At 41.8% G+C, this 20,211-nt stretch overlaps 2 protein-coding genes across 2 annotated transcripts; one reads left to right on the top strand and one right to left on the bottom strand.

The window, feature by feature from the left end:
- The first annotated feature begins 2,410 nt into the window (after positions 1-2,410).
- LOC144524751 (integral membrane protein 2A-like) lies at positions 2,411-10,355 on the top strand. Its single transcript, XM_078261213.1, has 6 exons — positions 2,411-2,756; positions 3,174-3,311; positions 5,388-5,573; positions 7,021-7,131; positions 7,754-7,898; positions 8,971-10,355. Exons 1-6 carry the CDS (start codon positions 2,685-2,687, stop codon positions 9,063-9,065), a joined length of 747 nt encoding a protein of 248 aa, XP_078117339.1. The 5' UTR covers positions 2,411-2,684; the 3' UTR covers positions 9,066-10,355.
- Positions 10,356-10,556: 201 nt separating this feature from the next.
- On the bottom strand, positions 10,557-19,756 carry gpr174 (G protein-coupled receptor 174). The gene is made up of 3 exons (XM_078261212.1): positions 19,672-19,756; positions 12,543-12,965; positions 10,557-11,567 (listed from the first exon to the last, which is right to left on the bottom strand). Exons 2-3 carry the CDS (start codon positions 12,744-12,746, stop codon positions 10,761-10,763), a joined length of 1,011 nt encoding a protein of 336 aa, XP_078117338.1. The 5' UTR covers positions 12,747-12,965; positions 19,672-19,756; the 3' UTR covers positions 10,557-10,760.
- Between the last annotated feature and the right edge of the window lie 455 nt (positions 19,757-20,211).

The following is a 20,211-nucleotide window of genomic DNA, read 5'->3' as shown; positions in this document are numbered from 1 at the left end:
TGGTGGGTCCACATGAATACATGTCAGTGACGTTATGAAGCACTGAGCAGTGTCTAACTTTTTGGTTCAACGCAACTCTGTGGCCAGCTGTTACCATTGCAGTTTTGGGTCTATATATGTGTGTGTGTGTGTGTGTGTGTGTGTGTGTGTGTGTGTGTGTGTGTGTGTGTGTGTGTGTGTGTGTGTATGTGTGCCTGTACTGCCTTACAGTACAGTAAGGCTTGGGAGCAGTGAAAGGGACAAAGTCATTTGTCACTTGCGGCTTCACATGTCTGGTATTGAAATTAATGACAAATCTATGAGTGTGTGTGTTCATATTTGTTGGCTTATGTGCGGGTGATGTCATGCATGAGAGCTTCTTTTTCTCACACTTTGTGAAGCCAGCTATGCCCCTGCAGACTTTCTCAATTTGCTGACATTGCAGGCAAGAAGTGTGTGCGTGTTTGTGTCTACATGTGTGTGTGTGTATTTTTATTGCTTTTATTGGACGTTTGCTGCAGACCACAGGGAAACACTGGCATTCAAACTCCATCATACACGCCTGCCATCCACCATTATGACGCTCGCTGCCTCTGTGTGCCTGTGCACAAAAACATGGGTGTCCACTTGTGTATGTTTTGCTTTTTTCAGTCTGAGAGGTACAGAAATTCTACCTAGCAGGCTTGTTAGAAAGTTTGAGATGTAAACTGGATGGACGGCGAGTTTAATCTGCCGTTAATCAGCTCCTCGGAAAACTCACTCAAGCATCAGACACTGCAGATTGCTCTGCCTCTCCTTGTAACTCCTTCTCTGTGTTTTCCCAGTCATCACTTTACTCTCCCCAAGAATCACTCCATGTCACCCCCACCTGCCTCCACACTTCTCCCCCCAATCATCCCTGGTTTCCCTATGGAACGAGAGTGCGGTCGCCTCCTGGCTCCCTCTTCCTCTGTTGTGTGTGATGCTGAGAAGCCCTCAGGATTAAATCTAAGTCTTTTGTTTATCATCTCAGCTATTACTCCTAATGCTGGCTCTCTCTCTCTCATGCTGCGTGTGTGTGAGTGTGTTTTCCACGCATGCATGTGTGGGCAAGCTCTCAGATCAAACACAGCGTAAGACGAGCCCATAAACAAGCCTTCAGGACCACTTAGGGTTTTCAGGGAGAGTCAGTTTGGGTGGGGGGGGCTGCACGGAGGGGGAGTTAGGTACAGAAATCAGCTGCTCTGTTTATGTACCTTTCAGTGGTGATTACCGGTCCAATCTGTCTGTTTAACAGAGGAAATATCATAGCCTTGCAGAGTGCGTGTGTGCTTATATGTGTGTGTTTGTGAGACTGGGAGATGCATTATGGTACAGTTGCAGTGCAGAGGGCTGGAGAGATGCCATGGAGTTGCGTGGAATTAGAGCGCTGGTGCGGCAGTAGGCTAAGTGTTTATTTACTCATACATACAACCTTAACTGAGTCAGGAGAGTGAAAGCAGAGGAAGCAGAGGACCACCACAGACCAGAGGGTTGAGGATATGTGTCAAACATACTGTACAGTATAGCCTTGGCACTGGCCTGTGTTTCCACACAGTGCAGTGAAGGCGGTGTACTGTGTGTGTCAGTGTGAGTGGGCAGACACACTGGCAGGTAGTACCCAGCCTGAAGGAGGGGATGTATTTACAGACTCAGTTTACAGAGTGGAATATTCACAGAGATGAATGGACTACTCTATACACTCAAAATATTATTTGCATTACATTACACTGCAGTCTGCGCAGAATTGAGTCATCTTTGTGTCATGTGCTGTACAGAATATAGCATGTAAAAGGAGAGAAGCTTAACTGAAAGTGTAAATAGTTCAAGTCGTGTGGGATTAGGTTCACTCTAATGCAGTTGTGTAGTGTACATGATACGCAGGTATACAAATTCTGGGCCCTTTCTATACGCACCTCCCCACATCCACAACTATTCATTCTAGCATCTTTTTGTGCCCTCCTCACATGAGGGCCCTAGTACTCAGTCCCCCCCCCCCCAGTCCGACGCCCCTGCGCAGGTATACGCAGTATATCCACTAAGAAAGCTCCAGGATTTCCATATACCCACTTAAAAATGCCCAATGACACGCATCAACATAATTTCCATTACATGTTTGATATATTTGGCATTGTCATCTGTGTTTTTCTTCTTCACATAGGCTAAATAAAGGTATTTTCACCGTAAATTGGTGCATAAAAGTCTATCAGAATACAGGAAATGAAGTCGTTGATGCTCAAAACTTCCCTGGGGGTGGACACCCAGACCCCTGACATTTTTCCTGATGGGGAACATCTAAAAACTAAAATATAGGTCATTTCCAGTTGTGACCACTAGATAGCGCCAAAGCTACACATAAGAACTCTCAGGAGAAGGATACTGCAGGCAATAAATGAGGCAATAAATGGTTTCAGTGGTCACTGTCAGACCAGCAATAACAGTCGTCTAAATTCTCCCAGACGTACACTGTTTATATATTTTATGTAGCTTGAAGTTTAAGTCGTTTTTCCTAGCTTCCGCTTCGGATGTCTTCTTTATCCCCTCCAGCCACCGGAAGCTCTACATAAAGCCGAGGTTGCAAAGTGCGTCACTGCGCAGATCTGCTGACAACGAGCCTGAAGTCCAGCACCGACACTCTCCCTTCTTCTGTTTGTACAAGAAACCCGAGCTGACGTTTCCACTCAAGCATGGTGAAGATTGCTTTTAACTCCGCTCTGGCGCAGAAGGCGCTGGGCAAAGAGGTGCCAGCCGCTGAGAAGGTGAGCTAACGGGCTGTAGTGCGTCGTCTGAGCCCGGTGTCCGTTTTTAGCCTGGTAGCAGGCCTGCACTAGCAAGAAAGCAGTCAGATGTGACCGTGGACTTCATCTGCGTGTGTTTTACATAGCAACGTTAGTTGTGTATTCTTTTGCATTTTTGCCAAATTTGATATTAAGGGTTTTGCGGTGTTTTTCGCAAAATGCACAGAGAGCCATATTGCACCTGATGCAGCACACAGCGTGAGACCGCCCATCTTCTGAACATCAACACAGCTGTTCTGCAGAGGCCGAACATTCAATGGGATTAGGATGCTGAGTCAAAGCTGTACATGCGTTGAATGTTGATATTAAATGCATGCAATATTATGACTTACAGATTTATTTGCTGACCGTATTGGGTATGTGTATGTTTGTGTTTAGGATCCTGAGCTGGCCTCTGCTACAGCGGGCAGCGAGGGCTCCACAGGTCGCTGTCTGCTCACCCTGCTGGGTATCGCCTTCATCCTCAGCGGGCTCATCGTTGGAGGAGCCTGTCTCTATCGATATTTCACCCCAAAGGTAAAAATGTATGCTTGTGGATGTTGTTAGTGGTACATTTACCAATATATATTAGTTTTACCATTGCTAATGGCGTTTTCAATGTTTTTATTCGTGTGTTATTAATTGTTAAAAGTCGCCGCAGTCTACTTGACATGTGCCACACTCCATGTGACGCAGGTTATGTGATGTGATCCATAAAATGTTACAAGTAGCCTATGTAAGATACAAACAATCAGAGAGCATCTATACAGGCTGCATCTTGGTTTTAAATTAGATATATTAACATTACAAAAATGTGTTAAAATGTTTAATCTGCATTTGAATCATCAGCAGAATACACCAAGATGGACAATCATAGGACATATGTACCCATTTTATGTAATTGATGGAATAGCAGCCAGTCAGGAAATTTGGGTTAGGATATTGTATACAGGTACTGCAATGTTCAGGGTTTGATTCCAGCTGGGGACCTCATCCTGCGTTTCCTGCCTGTATCTACACTAGTTAGTCGTTGTCTATTAAAGGCAAAATGCTAAAGCATAATCTTTAAAAAAAAGAAGAGCCCTGTCAATGTGAAGAAATACTTTAAAACTGATGTTAGTCTACCTGCACTTCTTCTGGCTGCATATATCTAAACATAGCACAATTTAAAGTATTCAGTTCCATTGACAATATTGAGAGTATTTGATAAGCTGCCTTTTATCATAATTTTTATTACTATTAAGATAGAAGAGCAAAGCATGGAATGGAAGCAAATCTTTCACAAGTCATTCTCCCAAATCTTTTATTTTCTTTCATAGCACTATCTCTTACTGTACTGTGGGGGAGTGTTATTTGAGATTGGGAAGTGTAATTAAAGCTGCTTGCACTCTTGCCTTGGTGACTTCTGTTTTCAGAGAAAATGCAGACATATCCTTTTTAAATATTGCTGTGTTGTCAGGGAGGCTCTCGCTATATACTGTATTATTTCTGTACCCCCAGGGGTTATGCAAATGAAGCATTGCCTAAAATAGCTTATTAAACTATTAATACAATGCAGAAACACTTCTTAGTTCACGTTTAAATTCAACTTTGATTAGGAGATTCATCCCACTTACAAATTCTGATGTCACACATGCACACCTGACAATGGCCTATTGCACAACTAATAAAAAAATAAAACCACATAAGACTGCAGCACGAGTCTGGGTCGCACACACACGCAGAAGTGATAGATTGGTTTGGTTGACTTGAACAAGCTAGTTTATTTCTGTCATGAAATAATATGCATAAAATACCTACAAAAAGATACACAGTAACTAAATAAAAACTACAGATATCTACAAAAATTCAATGGAATATTGAGGGTATTTTCTGCCCCCTAGTGATTGAAAAATCATTTAAAGCAACTTTAAGCTTTGTCAGCACTTCTTTTCAGACCAAATCCGGCCTCTTTGATGTAGATACACTGAACTGTTGCCACTGATGAGCAAACTGTACTGCTGCAGTATGTGATTCCTGAGGTAAGAAGACTGGCACAGTGTGTTTGCAGAGAAACCACTGGGTGTGTACAGTAGAGCCATAGCGTGAGGCAAAGACCCACCCCACCACGTGTCAACAACAACGCCGTACCATGGTGGCATGGGTTGTATTGGTTCCTCAGGTTTTTTTTCCCCCAAGGTTGAAATACAAGTAAAGTGACGAAAGTGGGAACTTTTAAAGCTTTAGTGCGTAACTTTTGATATTAATGAACCTCCGTTACATTCAAGCCATTACCAAATGAGTTGATATAAAGCTAATTAAGACTATCAGCTCCACACAACTCTCTCTGGATTTCTCAGTAGGGCTATGCTTACAAAATGAGTGCCCCCATCGCTGAGAAAGGCCAACAGCAGCGTGGGGGGGTGCACAACCACCAAAGGCTTGCGTCATGTGGACGCGTCGACAGTGTTGTTGTCAATACTAAAAATTCTTCATGGGGGCGACAGAAACTACGCATTATAGCTTTAAATTAAAGCATTTTATCACAAAATAATAATACATTTGTTAACCATAAAGTCATGATGTCAAAACACGTGCAAGTGATTAATTGAGCTTGTTGCATGTGTCTTCCAGAGGCTGTATCACGGTGCGATGCAGTTCAGTGACGTGTCGACCGGAGCTGGAGGAGAGAGCCAGCCGTACTACCTGCCACGGGTGGAGGAGGAGGTGGAGATCTCTGACAGCATGGCCGTCATCAGCGTCCCACCTCCCCGCTTCAGACCTGGGGACCCTGCCTACATCCTCCATGACTTCAACAAGGTAACACTCGCACTGAATCATTCTCAAAACGAGATTTGAAAGAATGTGATTAGCTAATTGTGGAGGCCGCTATTAATCCACTGTGCAATATTTATCTGTAATGTGTGGTTTCGGTTGAACTTTTTTTTTTTTTTTTTTTCCTCTTTTTATTATATTTACTCTTTTTTTTTTTTACATAAGATAAGTGCTGGAATAATGTTACATATCACAGATTCTTTACATCATTTTTTTTCTTTTCATTACTTTATTTAAGGTGATGGTAGACTGTGCAATATGTAGATGCTGCCACTGAGCTGAGGCATATCAGACATGTCAGTTTACAGGAAAGTACTGATATTTAGGGCCCGAGTGCCGACAGCTGCAAAGGGCCTATTGAAACTGAATGAATTATTTTCCCGGCAAATTTTTGGCTTTTTGAGGGGCTTAACATACTCAAAAACTCACCAAAATTGCCGGTCGCATCAAGTCTGGTGAAAATTTACATATTTTAAGGGTTTCGGGAATAGGCGCACAAAAATGGCTCGCTAGCGCCCCTACAAATAAAAAATAAATACAAAAATGAGCCCCTGCAGTACGTTTAACGTAGACTAACGGAACTTGGTACACATGTAGCATGTCAAGACGTACAAAAAAGCTTATTAGAGCCATACCCTAAACCCAACAGGAAGTACGCCATTTTGAATTGAAAGTTTGAAATTAGTGCGATTTTGGCCATTTCCACGTGTCGTACTTTAACAAACTCCTCCTAGAGATTTCATCTGATCAACTTCAAATTTGGGCTGTGCCATCTTAAGACCTTAAAGATGAAAAGTGATTAAAAGAGAAACTTTTCGTCATACGATGAGTCCATGCCTGAGGACATTTTAGGCCCAAATTGACTTTTGGCCATAGCGCCCCCCGCTGGCAACAGGAAATCAGCCTTATATGACAAACATCATCCGATTTTACATAAAACTTGTGATACTGAGCCGACCCTATACTTTAACCACACCCACTTACTCAGGCCACTCCCCTTTTCCATAACTGGTGACCCATTTAAGGTAGAGTCTTGGGTGCGGTATCAGAGTTCTTTTTGATTGGTGATGGTTTGACCCGCCCCCTATGCTGTAGCCACGCCCCCTTTTAATAACTTCTGGCCCGTGGTAGAGTCTTGTGTGAGGTATCGTTGAACTCAGCAGGGAGTTCGCTTTTCATTGGTGACGGTTTGCGGTGTCTGAGTGCCGCGCAAATGCACGCTCACAAGGAGCGGCGTCTGCCAATAACCCTGACTCGCGCAGAGGCGCAAGGACCCGTCCAACGCTGCTTGCTAGCTTTAATTTTTATTGCAATTATTTTTTTGTTATTATAACTTTAGCTTTTGTGATAAATGTTCTGTGTTTGACTGTTCAACACTTATTGCTCGCAATTCATATCGTGTGTGTGTGTCTTTTTCTCTGTGTGTGTGTAGAAGCTGACGGCGTATCTGGACCTGACTCTGAGGACCTGCTTTGTGATTCCTCTGAACACCTCTGTGGTGCTCCCCCCTCAGGACCTCATCGACCTCTTCTCCCAGCTGATGGTGAGTCAGGATCAGCCTGTGTCTGCCGGATCTCTGCACGCAGCTGCACTAACATGCTGATGTTTAGCAGGTATAATGTTAACCATGTTCACCATCTCACGTTTAGCATGTTAGCAGGAATGTCATTAGTTTTGCAAGTTGTTAGTCATGAACTGTAAAAGTATTTTATTAAGTCAATATGACTTTATGATGGCGCTAGATGAAAATGTTGATGCTAGCGTGGCTGGCATGATCCCATTTCATCATGCAGTTATTTCTTGGTATCAGAAAAAAGTACTTACTTAAAACGACTACTGATGTTGTTCATTTACCAGTCCAAATGATACGTGTTTTTGATGTTGAAAATGTTGTGCTGGTTCAGATTATTCCATGTACATGATCACGTTCATGTAGGACATTTTGTTTCTTGAGTTTTAGCGAGAGTTGAACATTGAGTCAGACAGTTCTCAACCATGACATGTACAGCATGTTGTCTCGTGGTGCAATTATCGAATGTGGAAGTGGTTCATAAAATGCAGAAGGTCATCGTCATTCGTCACTCAGTTTCCCACATGGCTGCAGTTCGCTGAGCTGCTTTTCTTTTTGAAATCATTTTGTTCACAATCTCTAATTCTTGTCCCAGTCCGGCTCTTACCGCAGCTACTTGGTGCACGAGGACCTGGTGGTGACGGAGCGCATTGAAGATGTCAAGCCTCTGGGCTTCTACATCCGCCGGCTGTGTGATGGAAAGGAAACCTACAGAATGCAACGCCGCTCCAGCCTGCCAGGTCTGGATGTACTGTACAGCTTTGTTAAGCTTCACTCACTCATTCAAGTACCAGCATTTGTCTTCAGTTGCTTTCTCTCTCTGTCTCTGTCTCTCTCTGTCTCTGTGTGTGTGACTATATTCGTGGGGTCCAAAAACCGGGAGTCCAGTATACTTGTGGGGTCCCGACAGCTTTGTGTGGCCAAAATTCTGGACCCCACAACTTTAAAGGGCTGTTTGAGGGTTAAGACTTGGTTGTAGGATTAGGGTTAGAATGAGGTTCTGGTTAGGGTGAGGGTAAGGGTTAAGGTTAGGCATTTAGTGGTGATGGTTAAGGTTAGGGTAAGGGGCTAGGGAATGCATTATGTCAATGACGGGTCCCCACAAAGATAGTGACACAAACCTGTGTGTGTGAAATGAGGATGAAACCATTTTTGTGGCTGTGGTGTCACAGCGTCAAGCCTCTGGGCGGGCTTTTCCCATGGCAACGATCAACTCCTATTTAAGAGCAGACATTGCAAGGTTACATCTAAATAAAACCCATTAACAACTAGTTTCATTTGTTCAGGTACCGCTTCCTCTATGTAACGCCACAAAAGTAGCTAATTTAGGTTTTAAATTTATAAGACTATTTTGTTATTGGTGCCTGCGGTGTAATGATACACGGAAGTCACTGTTTCGGTCGGGGACATTTCAGACATTTGTGTCACACTGGAAAAACACTTTCCCGAAAGGAAACGGTCACAATAGGCTATTAAACTGAAAAGCATCTTTTATGCTCGGACACTGAAAATACAAAACAGATGGAATAATAAAAAAAATAACTTTTGCATTAGGAGGAGTGTTTGTTAGTTCCTATATGCCAAATGCTTGAGTGATTGTTTTATCCTGTGATGCGGGATAAGGAGTTGGGCTCCAGTTTGCTTTTTCCCTTCCAGTTCCTTTGTCCCAGGGCCGTCGACTGTGTGTCACCATGTTGGATGTGTTTCCATAAGTTGGACTTGAAAAGGAAATGTATCGAACATGCAGTCACTTTAATATTCGGGACTAATTTGTTTGTTTGTTTGTTTGTTTGTTGTCTTTGTGGCTGTCAGGTGGAGGCATCCAGAAGCGCTCTGCGGACGAATGTTTCACCGTCCGCCACTTTGAGAACAAGTTTGTGACGGAGACCAGGATCTGCAAGGCTTGATGGGAAAGCACGTGCATAGGTCAGGAAGCGAGAGAGAGAGAGTGTGTGTGAGAGAGAGAGAGAGTGATAGGGATAGCCAGAGTGACAGAGGTAGAGAAGGAGGGAGTAGGCAAAAGAGGGAACAGCTTTCAGCAGAAAGTTACTTTTGTATTAAACTCTTAACTCCAGTTTTTGCCTCCCCTGCTTTAACCCCAGTGAAAAGTGAATTTAAGTTACAGCGTTACATAGCCTAAACCCCCCCCCCCCCGTACCTGTATAAGTCGTAGCACTCTCGCTCAGTTATTCACTAGTTAGTCTTGTACTACTATTCAGCTTTCTTACTAAGAATACACTAAGTTTCATTTGTTCTGTTGGTTTCTGTTCTGTTGCCGTAGCTTCCTACTGAATTATTATCTTATCGTTGTTACTGTATTATAACATCTACTCATGTCTAGACGAGAGTTGTTAGTCCTTCTACTGAATATCCTAGTGATACTGAGAAGTCATTCATATCAGACCTGTCTTGTGTGTCCGCCTACTGTTCCCTTTCTTAACGGGGTTTATAGATCAGCCTTGATAAGATGTACTATATGTTATAGTGTGATATAACACAAGTCACCCAGGAAATGTATGGTACAGTTACAATACGCATGTAACATGGTTGTCCGTGTCTGTTATGGATGGTGCCAGAGATGTCGGTCACCCCTTGTTGTAGATATTTCCCAGAGGCCTCTGCCGTCCTGCTGTGTGATGACTTTATGTTATTAATTAAGGGGAGCAGTCCGACACCCTATATGACTTGTGTTTGTGTAGAAATATCATTTGTGACAATAAACTTGAAGGATGGTTGATGAGCTAAAGGGGAATTTCACCAAATCAGTTTTTAAATTCTTATTTATGAATTTGTAGTCCCATAATGTGAGATCACCTTTACTGAGGTAGCTGTAATACGCAGCTAGGCGGCTCAAAGTTTTGCAGAACTCTATATATTTAAAAATCGTCACAGGAACAATAGGTTTGTAAAAAATCCTTCAAATGAATCTGCATAAAGCAATTGTCCTTTTTTATTTTGAAAAACCCTAAAGGAAACGCTATGGGGGGAAAAAAGGCCTTTTGCCAAATAACTTCAAGTCATTTTTCAGTGATTTCCTGCACAGAGAGACAATCAGACAGAAGTGTGTGTGTCAAAATGTGTTTCTGTCTCGGCTTTTTAACACTACTAGAAGATTAGATAAAAGCCAATGTTGTGTGCAGCTACTGAAATGAATTCACTTTGTTGCTGAATAAAGTTGCATTTCTTTACCTACTGAATATTTTGGCTTGTTTGCTTCTTCTTATTATTATTATTATTACTACGACAATTAAAGCAGCACCAACACATCCTGAGTCATAAAAATAAAGGATTTTGATCTGGTTTAGGGATTTTCCTGTATTCTGTATTTCCTGATTCTTATTAAAGATGACATGTTCATCCTTCATAACAGGAACAACTCACTCTTCACCAGGCTCATACAAATTTAGAAAGAACATACGCAGCTTTTATTGAAATATAAATAGAAAACAAATTCACATTTTGAAACCTCGTTTTCACGTACTAATTAGCATGTAAATTATATTCCCCTAGTTTTAAGGAATGCATAGTATATTTCAGGGTTTAGTGGATGAGATCAAACTGTTGGTCTTTTAACAAGAGTGCTCCGAGAGCCTGACAGTAGTCTAGTCCTCCTCTGTGTCCTCTCCTGCTGTTATACAGGACAGGCGCCTGCTGAAAGTCATGCTCTCTGGTATCTCTGGCTTGCTCAGGCGCCTCCTGAACTCATCAGTGGTGAAATAATACATGAGGGGGTCCAGGCTGCAGTTCAGGCTGGCCAGGCACAGTGTGATGGGGTGACATCGCAGAATCAGGTCTGTGAGGGTGCAGCTGCTCAAGGCTTTGGATTTAACCAGGAAGTCCAGGGGCATGGTGACATGGTAAGGAGCAAAGCACACTAGGAAGACCACAGCGCAGCTTAGCACCATCCTTAACGCCTTCCGCTTCTCCCCTCGGTCAGGAATTGCCTCCGCTGTGGGCTCCCGAAGGCTCCCGGCAGTCAGACAGGTGCAGGCTAACACCAGGATAAGGGGGATGATGAAGCCAAACAGCTCGGCTAGGATCAGGAGGGCCCAGGCTGCTGGAATACTGACGTCCCTCATGGGCAGCTCTGAGAAACACACCAAGGCCGGTCCGCTGGAAGTGGGGTCTGGTTCCTTGCTGACATTCCTCAGCAGAGGGAAGGGCAGGCAGCACAGGCAGACAAACAGCCAGCCGAGGGCACACACAAACGAGTCCCCTTTACGCCGGGGCGAGTTGTACCTCAGCGGGCACATGATGAGTTCACAGCGACGCACGCTGACACACACCAGAAAGTAGATGGAGGCGTACATGTTGACGTACTTCAGATAGAAGCAGAACATGCAGAGAGTATGACCGAAGGGCCAGATGTTGTTCAGGTAATAGTAGATCCGCAGAGGCAGAGAGAGCACCTGAGGAGAGCAGAGAGTGTCAGGAATATTTTGGCTTGTTTGCTTATTATTATTATTATTACTATGACAATTAAAGCAGCACCAACACATCCTGAATCATAAAAATAAAGGAAAGTTTAGCTGGTTTAGGGATTTTCCTGTATTCTGTATTTCCTGATTCTTATTAAAGATGATGACATGTTCATCCTTCAACAGGAACAACTCACTCTTCACCAGGCTCATACAAATTTAGAAAGAACAGACGCAGCTTTTATTGAAATATAATTGGAAAACAAATCCTTATTTTGAAACCAAGTTTTTTTCACGTATTAGTTAGCATGTAAATTATATTCCCCTAGTTTTAAGGAATGCATAGTATATTTCAGGGTTTAGTGGAGATCAAACTGTTGGTCTTTTAACAAGAGCGCTCCGAGAGCCTGAGGATAGTCTAGTCCTCCTCTGCGTCCTCTCCTCCTGTTATACTGGACAGGCGCAACACTGGCCAATCAGAGCACACTGGGCTTTTTCGGGAGGGGGGGCTTAAAGAGACAGGCGCTCCTACAGAGTGTCTCATACAGCAGGTGAATACAGGTGCAGCAGCCATGGGCAGTATGAGAAAAAAAGTGTTTTTTGAACATTAAAGCATGTCAGCATGTTCTAGTACAAACACAAAATACAAGCATTATCCTGAAAATGCTATACTGTATAATAGTTGCCCTTTAAAAACTTAGAGGGGTTAAAGGGAAATGTTATCGGTTAAAACTGCTGGTTGAAAGAATAATTCATACATTAGTCAGTGATGAAAATCAGTTAGTAGCAGCCCTACCATCACCCACAAAAGAGAATTCATGTGAACAGCAAATACCAATGATAACAAGTTATTTTAGTCTTATTAGATTAGATGACTTAACCAGAAACATACGTATACAATTAATTAGATGACTGAGCACCTAATAAAACAATCCAATAGGAAATACAAAAGACATGGAAGTTTACCTGCAGCAGGTCAGCCACAGCCAGGTTCATCATGAACACCACGGCCTTCTTGGTTTCTCTGACATAAACCTTGAACACCCAGATCGCCAGCACATTACCCAGCAGGCCCGGTGCTAGGATCACACTGTACACCACCGCATACAGATAGTGCTGGTACGTCTTGAGATCTTCTGTGCTTGTACAGTTGTTGTTGGAAAAGTTCATCTTAAGCCAGTGGCTGTTTACTGTTAACTGTCAAGACAAGCTGCCAACAGGAAGCTTGAATCAGGAAAGCTGCTCGTAGTCTGGTGACGGGTGTATTTGAGCGTCCGTGCTGTCCATTATGGCGAGGAGGAGTTCAGTCTTCTTTGAGTGAAGTTAAAGTGTCCAGCCGAATAAACTGTTGATGTTTCAGAGCGCATTCAACCCCAGGTACATGGCATCCTGGTACAGGAGAAGAGAAATGGTCAGCAGGATGATATTAGTGTCACTATAAATCAGCATTTATAGCAGTGTGGTTTGCATGTTTTGCACAGATACAGATAGCTACTGGATAAAACCCTTCTCCATGAGACACACATCACATTGTACCGCATTCAGTCCCACACACACACACACACACACACACACACACACGCAAATACACTCACACCTGTCAACCAGGGCTTCAGCTTGTTATACCATCTGTTTGAAGAGTGCATAACATAAAAAGGTTGTTTGTGTGTTATGCAGCTTTTGCAGTGGCATTTACAGTAAATATGCAAACCCACAGAGACAGTCTCCCACACAGTGTTCACTGTTTAGCGTCTCTACCTGCAGGGCCGCCAATAATAAGCGCGCGTGCATGTGTGTGTGTGTGTGTGTGTGTGTGTGTGTGTGTGTGTGTGTGTGTGTGTGTCTCTCACGCTCTCTCTCTCAGTGCACATAGATATAAAGAACAATGTTTGTGGTGAATTCACAGTTCCAAAATAAGTGACACTTACATATACTGCTTGCTTTTTGACATTCCCAACAGCACAAAACAAAAGCAATGTAACCCTTGTGTTGTCTTCCAGTCGACCATGTAACTTTTAGTTTGTGAACATTTTTGTCACTTTTGCCGATATTTTTGAAGCTTTTTCCTGACAGTTTTTGTCACTTTTTCAGATGTTTTTGTCGATTTTTTCTGCGCTTTTTTTTTAAAAGACTTTTTAATTTTTTTTTAATTTTTTTGACATTTTCCATCACTTTTTTTTCAATTTTCTTTCATCATTTTTTTTTTTTTTCAAATGCTATAAAATTAAATAAAACACCCAAATTCAATGAATGTACTGAACTAATGATTTCTTTTACTTGTGAAAAGCGTTGTATGGAACCATCCACATTATTTTCTTTTTGACAAACTCCTGATATAGAAACTTTTTGAAAATGGGTGAAATTTGACCCGAGGACAACAGGGAGGGTCAAGAAGATTTTAAAAACAAAACTCTGAGGTAGAAGTCAACACTGATATACTTCACATAATGATTTTAACTTCAAATGGAAACACACAGTAATGTCTGGAACTGAGCTTGCAGCTTGTAGGTGTCATCCACCCACTGCTGTAAACATCAGTAAGTGTACGCTGGTTAGGCATGGGTTTTCCTTTTTGCTTTAACCCATATAAACTGTTTATGAACTCACATGTGAGCAGTGAAGATTCATCCTTGTTTTATGTAGTTTTGTCTCTTTTTATGATCTGATTTGACTCAGACTGAACCGATCCCTAAGCTAAGTATGGGACAGGAAAAAGAGAACTAGTTTGGATTTTCATTGTTCTGGTCTTTCAGTATTTTTACAGATGAAACTTTTGTTTTGCTTTTATCATATGTTTTAAAAAAAAAAATCATGTTACTTTAACATGATAACTATTTAGAACATGATTATGTTTGATGAGCAGAAAGGGAATAATGTGACATAAATAGGTAGTACTGATGATCCACATCATCAACAGTTGCCTTAACATTTTTAGGACGTATTCTAAACAGTCAGTATGTTACTGTTTTAGTAGTGTATGGGAAATAACACTAACTACACAAAGGTGTTTTCTGAATAACACTGATTATTATTTATCATGTACTTTGTCAGACACGCTCCGTCCTCTTCACAAGCCTAGTACACAGATCTTTCAAAGTAAAAGTACCAGTACAACAATGTAAAAGTACAAGTAAAAGTCCTGCATTAAAAATCTTCCGAAGTAAAAGTACAGAACTGTTATCAGCACAATGTACTTAGAATGTCAAAGTAAAAGTAGTCGTTCTGCAGAGTGATGTAGTGTTCTATATGCATTAATATGTAAGTAGCATTTTACTATTGTGGCTGGTGATCTAACCGCCTTATATACTGTTAGGTAGTTGAGTCCAGTGGTTCCCAACCTGCGGGTCAGGCCCCTCTGAAGGGTCACAAGATAGGAAAGAAGGAAAAAACATAAATTTATGTTAACTTTTTGAACTTTTGACATGACAAGGAGCCCCAACTAGACACTTTTTTTTGTAAAAGGTCACAAAACAAATAAGTGGCAAACCACTGGTTTAATCTTTAACAAATCGTTTTGTTTTATAGCGCATCATGTGTCTTCAATGTAAAATCTTAATCTGGTAAGTAACTAATAAGTCGCTGTAACATAAATGTAGTCGCATAAAAAGTACAATAATAACTTCTGGAGTGGATCAGAAGTATAAAGTAGCATAAAATGGAATACTCCAACGTATCATCATACAACATTCATATGAAATGTTCATATGATATCTTGCCAAAAGTCATGCACAATTTTCCGCACAGTTATTCTACAAATTTCATGAGAAATCAGTGCGCATGCGAAAGGCCCTGCAGTGCAGAACCTGCTTAGGCAAAACTACTTGGTTAGGTTCAGGAAAAGATCCTGGTATGGGTTGAAATAAGAATGTTTTTTATGTAACTTATGTACATTAAGCATTCATGACACAGAAGTCATACGCCCGCTGATTGAATTCATCATTTCTATCAGTCACACACCAATCACAGCCATTTTCACATCAAGGCGGTTCATTTACAGTGTTTGCCCATTGCTTACACACTTTTTGCAGAATTTGGCTCATTAAGTCAAAACTCTCCACACAAGCCAATCAGACAGCACTTGGAGATTAACAACTCACATCTATGACAAAATGAAACACTGCAATCAAAACTTAACACTCCTTTCTAAAAATGAAATTCTTGCAACAAAATCATACACACAAGCACCATTTGAGTTACTCTGTGTGTGTGTGTGTGCGTGTGTGTGTGTGTGTGTGTGTGTGTGTGTGGTGGGGATCTGGACACAAGACCTCGTCAACATCAGAGGAGATGTCTCTTCCACGTCCGACTCCTCTCTGTCTCTTTGTCCTCCTCTTACTCTGACTCTCATTGCCTTCATGCCGCCAAGTCCTCAAAATGGTTTACCTGAGGCCTGTCTGTAGTGCTAAGACCGATTGGTCTTCTGTTTTCTGTGCAAGTGTTTTCAGGTCTGTATCTAAGTTCCTACAATTGCCAGATGACTTCTGCATTTTGTGTGAGTGTGAGTGTTTTCCCAATGACAACAGGAGATTTCGTTTTTGAACAAAGTGTCTAATGTAAGAAAACGTGTGTAGTGTTTCGCAACAAGTGTGTTAAAGAATTGCAAACAAAGTGCAAATTTGACAATGTGTTTAAGCTATGGTTACACTGTGTTTAAGGAATGCTACAAGAAGTTTAGGTATTGAGGCTTTGGTCTAAGCATTCGTTTTTAGTGTGTAAGCAATGGGCAAAAACTGTAAGAGCGGAGCACCCATGTGTGACAGACTGCCAGTAGGCTACATTCATTTAAAATTAAGCATTGCAGTTGGTGCTAAGTCACAGTCACAGCGCAGAGACACGTTCCTCCTGAACAATTAACCGCAATGGTGAGTCAACAAATCTAATTCAACATGTGGTAGCTTTGTTGGCCTACTACTACTACTAATACTACTACTACTACTACTACTGTGTGCTGCTGTATCTTCATGTAACATCAATAGCCAGGCCCAGGCCTACTAATTCATGTTTAGGCTACTAGACAGGTGGCATTAATTCTTAATTTCCCATGAAGCTGATTGCGGTTACTTGTCAGTTAAACTTTTCATCTCCAATCCTATCTGTATTTGTGAGAAGTGGCGCTGTCCTGAGTTGACAGATAGCCTACTTTATTATCGAGTTAATAGGCGTGTGTGTTCGTGTCGGCCGCTGTCCATTTCCTAAGGTTCTGAAATGCAAACATTTTTTGACTACTTTTTTTTTTAAGCGCCCATATTATGCTCATTTTCAGGTTCATAATTTTGAGGTTGTACCAGAATAGGTTTACATGGTTTCATTTTCAAAAAACACCATATTTTTGTTGTACTACACATTCCTGCAGCTCCTCTTTTCACCCTGTGTGTTGAGCTCTCTGTTTTAGCTACAGAGTGAGATCTCTCACTTCTGTTCCATCTTTGTTGGGAGTCGCACATGCTCAGTAGCTAGGTAAGGACTACTAGCTAGAAGCTAGCACTGCTAGCGGTTAGCCACCTTGTTCTCAATGGCAAAACACTGCTACAACGCTATAGAACTACTTCCATGTCCCTGTTCCACAGGTATTTCACGCAAAGTTGGAAGTGCGCCTTCGTTTAGAAGAAGTCTCCCAGCTAATCCTGCCTTGTACTGACCGAAGTTGGAGAAACAGCTAGCTGATGTGGTATTAGCTAAAGTGGTTAGCACATACCAAATGTTTCAGCCAATGACGTAGATGTTTTTTTTCCAAGTTTGTATGTGTGTGGAAGCACCAGAGACACAAAATAACACCCCAAATTCCATCTCATAATATGGGCACTTTAAAGCACCCACGGAGGAAAACATAAATCGGCGCTTATGATCAGCGCCAAGCATAACTGTGACTTGCAATAAATGGTTCAATCTGTGACGAGATTGTTCCTGACTAAAGTGGCGTTGGTTAAGTAAATGTAAGTTGCGTAACAAAAGTATGTTTGATTAAGTTGACTTTTGCTTTCACACTGGACACGAACAGCAGTCTCCTGGGTAAAAAACAACAACCTGTGTTTGTTTGACCCATCCAGCCCAACCTCCTCTCTACACACACTTTGTCTCACAGCACATCCTGGCTCATGATTATGTGGGTTATGTACAAATGAAATAGTGCATTACTTATCGTAGGTATAACTACAAACAGTCAATGAGAACAGCCAGAATACTCAAGTAAAGTACATTTACCTCATAATTGTACTTAAAGTGCTCATAATATGCTTTCCCTTTCCTTTATTGTGTTAAATATTTTTTTTGCGCATGTTATAGGTTTACAAAGTGAAAAAGCCCAAAGTCCCCCCCAAAGGGACTTACCATCTCCAACAGAAAACACTGTTCACAAACTGCTCCAAACAGCTCTATTGTAGTCCAGCCTTTACTTCAGAGACAAACGTGGTCACTTTGGAACACACGTTATAATGCTCGCCTAGCTGCTAGCATGGCACGCCCTCATACTCTGCTCCTGACTGGCTAGTAGTCCTTACCTAGGTACTGTCAGGGCACGCCCTCATACTCTGCTTCTGACTGGCTAGTAGTCCTTACCTAGGTACTGTCAGGGCACGCCCTCATACTCTGCTTCTGACTGGCTAGTAGTCCTTACCTAACTACTGAGCATGTGCGACTCCCAACAAAGATGGAACAGAAGTGAGATTCAAGATTCAAAATCCTTTATTAATCCCACAATGGGGAAATTCACACTGTTGCAGCAGCAAGGGATAAGAGGAAAGTAGAGGACACACGTTAACACACAACAATAATAAATATTAAATAGAGTAAATATTAAAATAGTAAAATGTATTTACATTAATTGCACAGTAAATAGTAAAATGTAAAAGTACAAGTAAAATGTATTTACAGTAACTGCAAAGTCACATGTTTTATTGTATGTCTTATGTTTTATCAGTCCTGGTGTGTATATTTTGTCCATGTGGTCTACTGAGAGCAGTGCTGATTGTAGAGCCTCACTCTGTAGCAAAAACAGAGAGCTCAACACACAGGGGGAAAAGAGGAGCTGCAGCAATGTGCAGTACAACAAAAATATGGTGCTTTTTGAAAATTAAACCATGTAAACCTATTCTGATATAACCTCTAAATACAATTATGAACCTGAAAATGAGCATAATATGAGCACTTTAAGAACAGTACTTCCCAGGGGGAGGTTAATGAGCAGAGGGACTTTGTATAAGTAAAGAGGGGATTTTATAGAGATATCCACAGCGCTCTGGCCTCTGCTCGCCGACTGCCTTTTGTCCTACTTCAAGATCTCCCAGTGGACCCTCAGTCCCCAGTCTTCCTTTTAGCCTCACTAACCTTTGACCTATGTGCAACTGTTTCAGTGTGATTCTTCTCTCATTACTCTCACTGAGGCACGTACGGTATGCTTCCCTCAGAGGCTTATAGATAGCATATAGTCTTATATGATCTCAAAGGACTTTTGAGTGATGACCAATTACTGTTCTTTCGTTTCCTCCTTGCGGCTTATGGCAGCAGTGTTATGTGCACAATGATGACCTATCAATGCCAACCTTGTCAGTATGAAATGGCCGGTAACAACACAACATCTTATCAAGACAGGGACATCATTGTATGGATTGGATCTTGTTGATATTAAAGTTATATGAAATATCTGTGTTTCGAAAAAGAGGTGCACCCCTACCTTAGGATTGAGCACTTTTAGTTATCATATCTTGCCAATGGAAACACATTATTTAATCCACTGTGATTCATCCCTCTCTGGGTTTTTGGCGCCTATTAGCTTTTCCGCTCAGACACGACATCTTGCCTCATGTATCAGCACCCAAAATGTTAGGGGCCAGCACTCAGCTCCCTCCACATGTGCTGTTCCAACACACAAAACATGTCAAGATCCCCATCCCCAGATACACAGACAGAGACAAGAAACACCCTGACACTGGCCTGCAGACACACATTCACACCCTCAACATAACAGACATTCCTCAGGTTGGAGAAACATGCGAGATCCCCCATGAGGCATGACTCCACACTGAAGGCATCCAGCTGATACAGCCTCTCACACAAAAGACACAACTTCTTTTAAAGGAATCGACAATTAATATCTCACCTCTGTCTTCAAGCTGGAGGCTGTGTCGCATCAAAAAGCAGGAGGGTGAAGCATCAGCCAACACACGTACTACCACCGACCCCCCTTTCTTCCCCTATAACACTATTTACTCTCTTCTATGTCCCGCCCTCTCCCTTCCTCATTCTTTTCTCTCACTCTCCCATCCAGTTTATACTGTCTGTGTTTTCTATAATCTAAAGTTATTTGCTGTTCAATTTCTCATCTTGTTCTCTCTCTATGTCTGTCTGTCTTTCTCTCAGTGCCTCTGCTGTACTGGGGATTTCAGCACACACAGGGCTTCCTGTGAGTGTGGGGGTGTGGTTTACAAAAATTTTTTGACACCATAACTTCTGCTATTATGTCTGCTTTTTCCCTTATAAGCCACGTGTGTGCTTTTAATGGCAGATGAAATCATTGTATATCAATATATCAGGACTGAGAATCAATACTTTTTTATTTTGGCCTTTTTTAAGTCTCTTTCTCTCACATATTTCTCAACACAATATTTTCAGTAACTGAATAGCAGATGAAATTGGATGC

The sequence above is a fragment of the Sander vitreus genome, chromosome 10, assembly GCF_031162955.1.
Source record: "Sander vitreus isolate 19-12246 chromosome 10, sanVit1, whole genome shotgun sequence".
In the NCBI taxonomy this organism is placed as follows: domain Eukaryota; kingdom Metazoa; phylum Chordata; class Actinopteri; order Perciformes; family Percidae; genus Sander; species Sander vitreus.
The sequence above is the reverse complement of the archived record's forward strand: the minus strand, read 5'-3'. Positions and strand labels throughout refer to the sequence as shown.

Excerpts from the sequence above, each read along its gene's own strand:
- LOC144524751 (XM_078261213.1), top strand. The coding sequence starts at position 2,685 with ATGGTGAAGATTGCTTTTAACTCCGCTCTGGCGCAGAAGGCGCTGGGC. Across the intron at positions 2,757-3,173 it reads AGGTGCCAGCCGCTGAGAAG|GATCCTGAGCTGGCCTCTGC; the intron begins GTGAGCTAACGG and ends GTTTGTGTTTAG. Across the intron at positions 7,899-8,970 it reads ACGCCGCTCCAGCCTGCCAG|GTGGAGGCATCCAGAAGCGC; the intron begins GTCTGGATGTAC and ends TGTGGCTGTCAG.
- gpr174 (XM_078261212.1), bottom strand. The coding sequence starts at position 12,746 with ATGAACTTTTCCAACAACAACTGTACAAGCACAGAAGATCTCAAGACG. Across the intron at positions 11,568-12,542 it reads CTGTGGCTGACCTGCTGCAG|GTGCTCTCTCTGCCTCTGCG; the intron begins GTAAACTTCCAT and ends TGCTCTCCTCAG.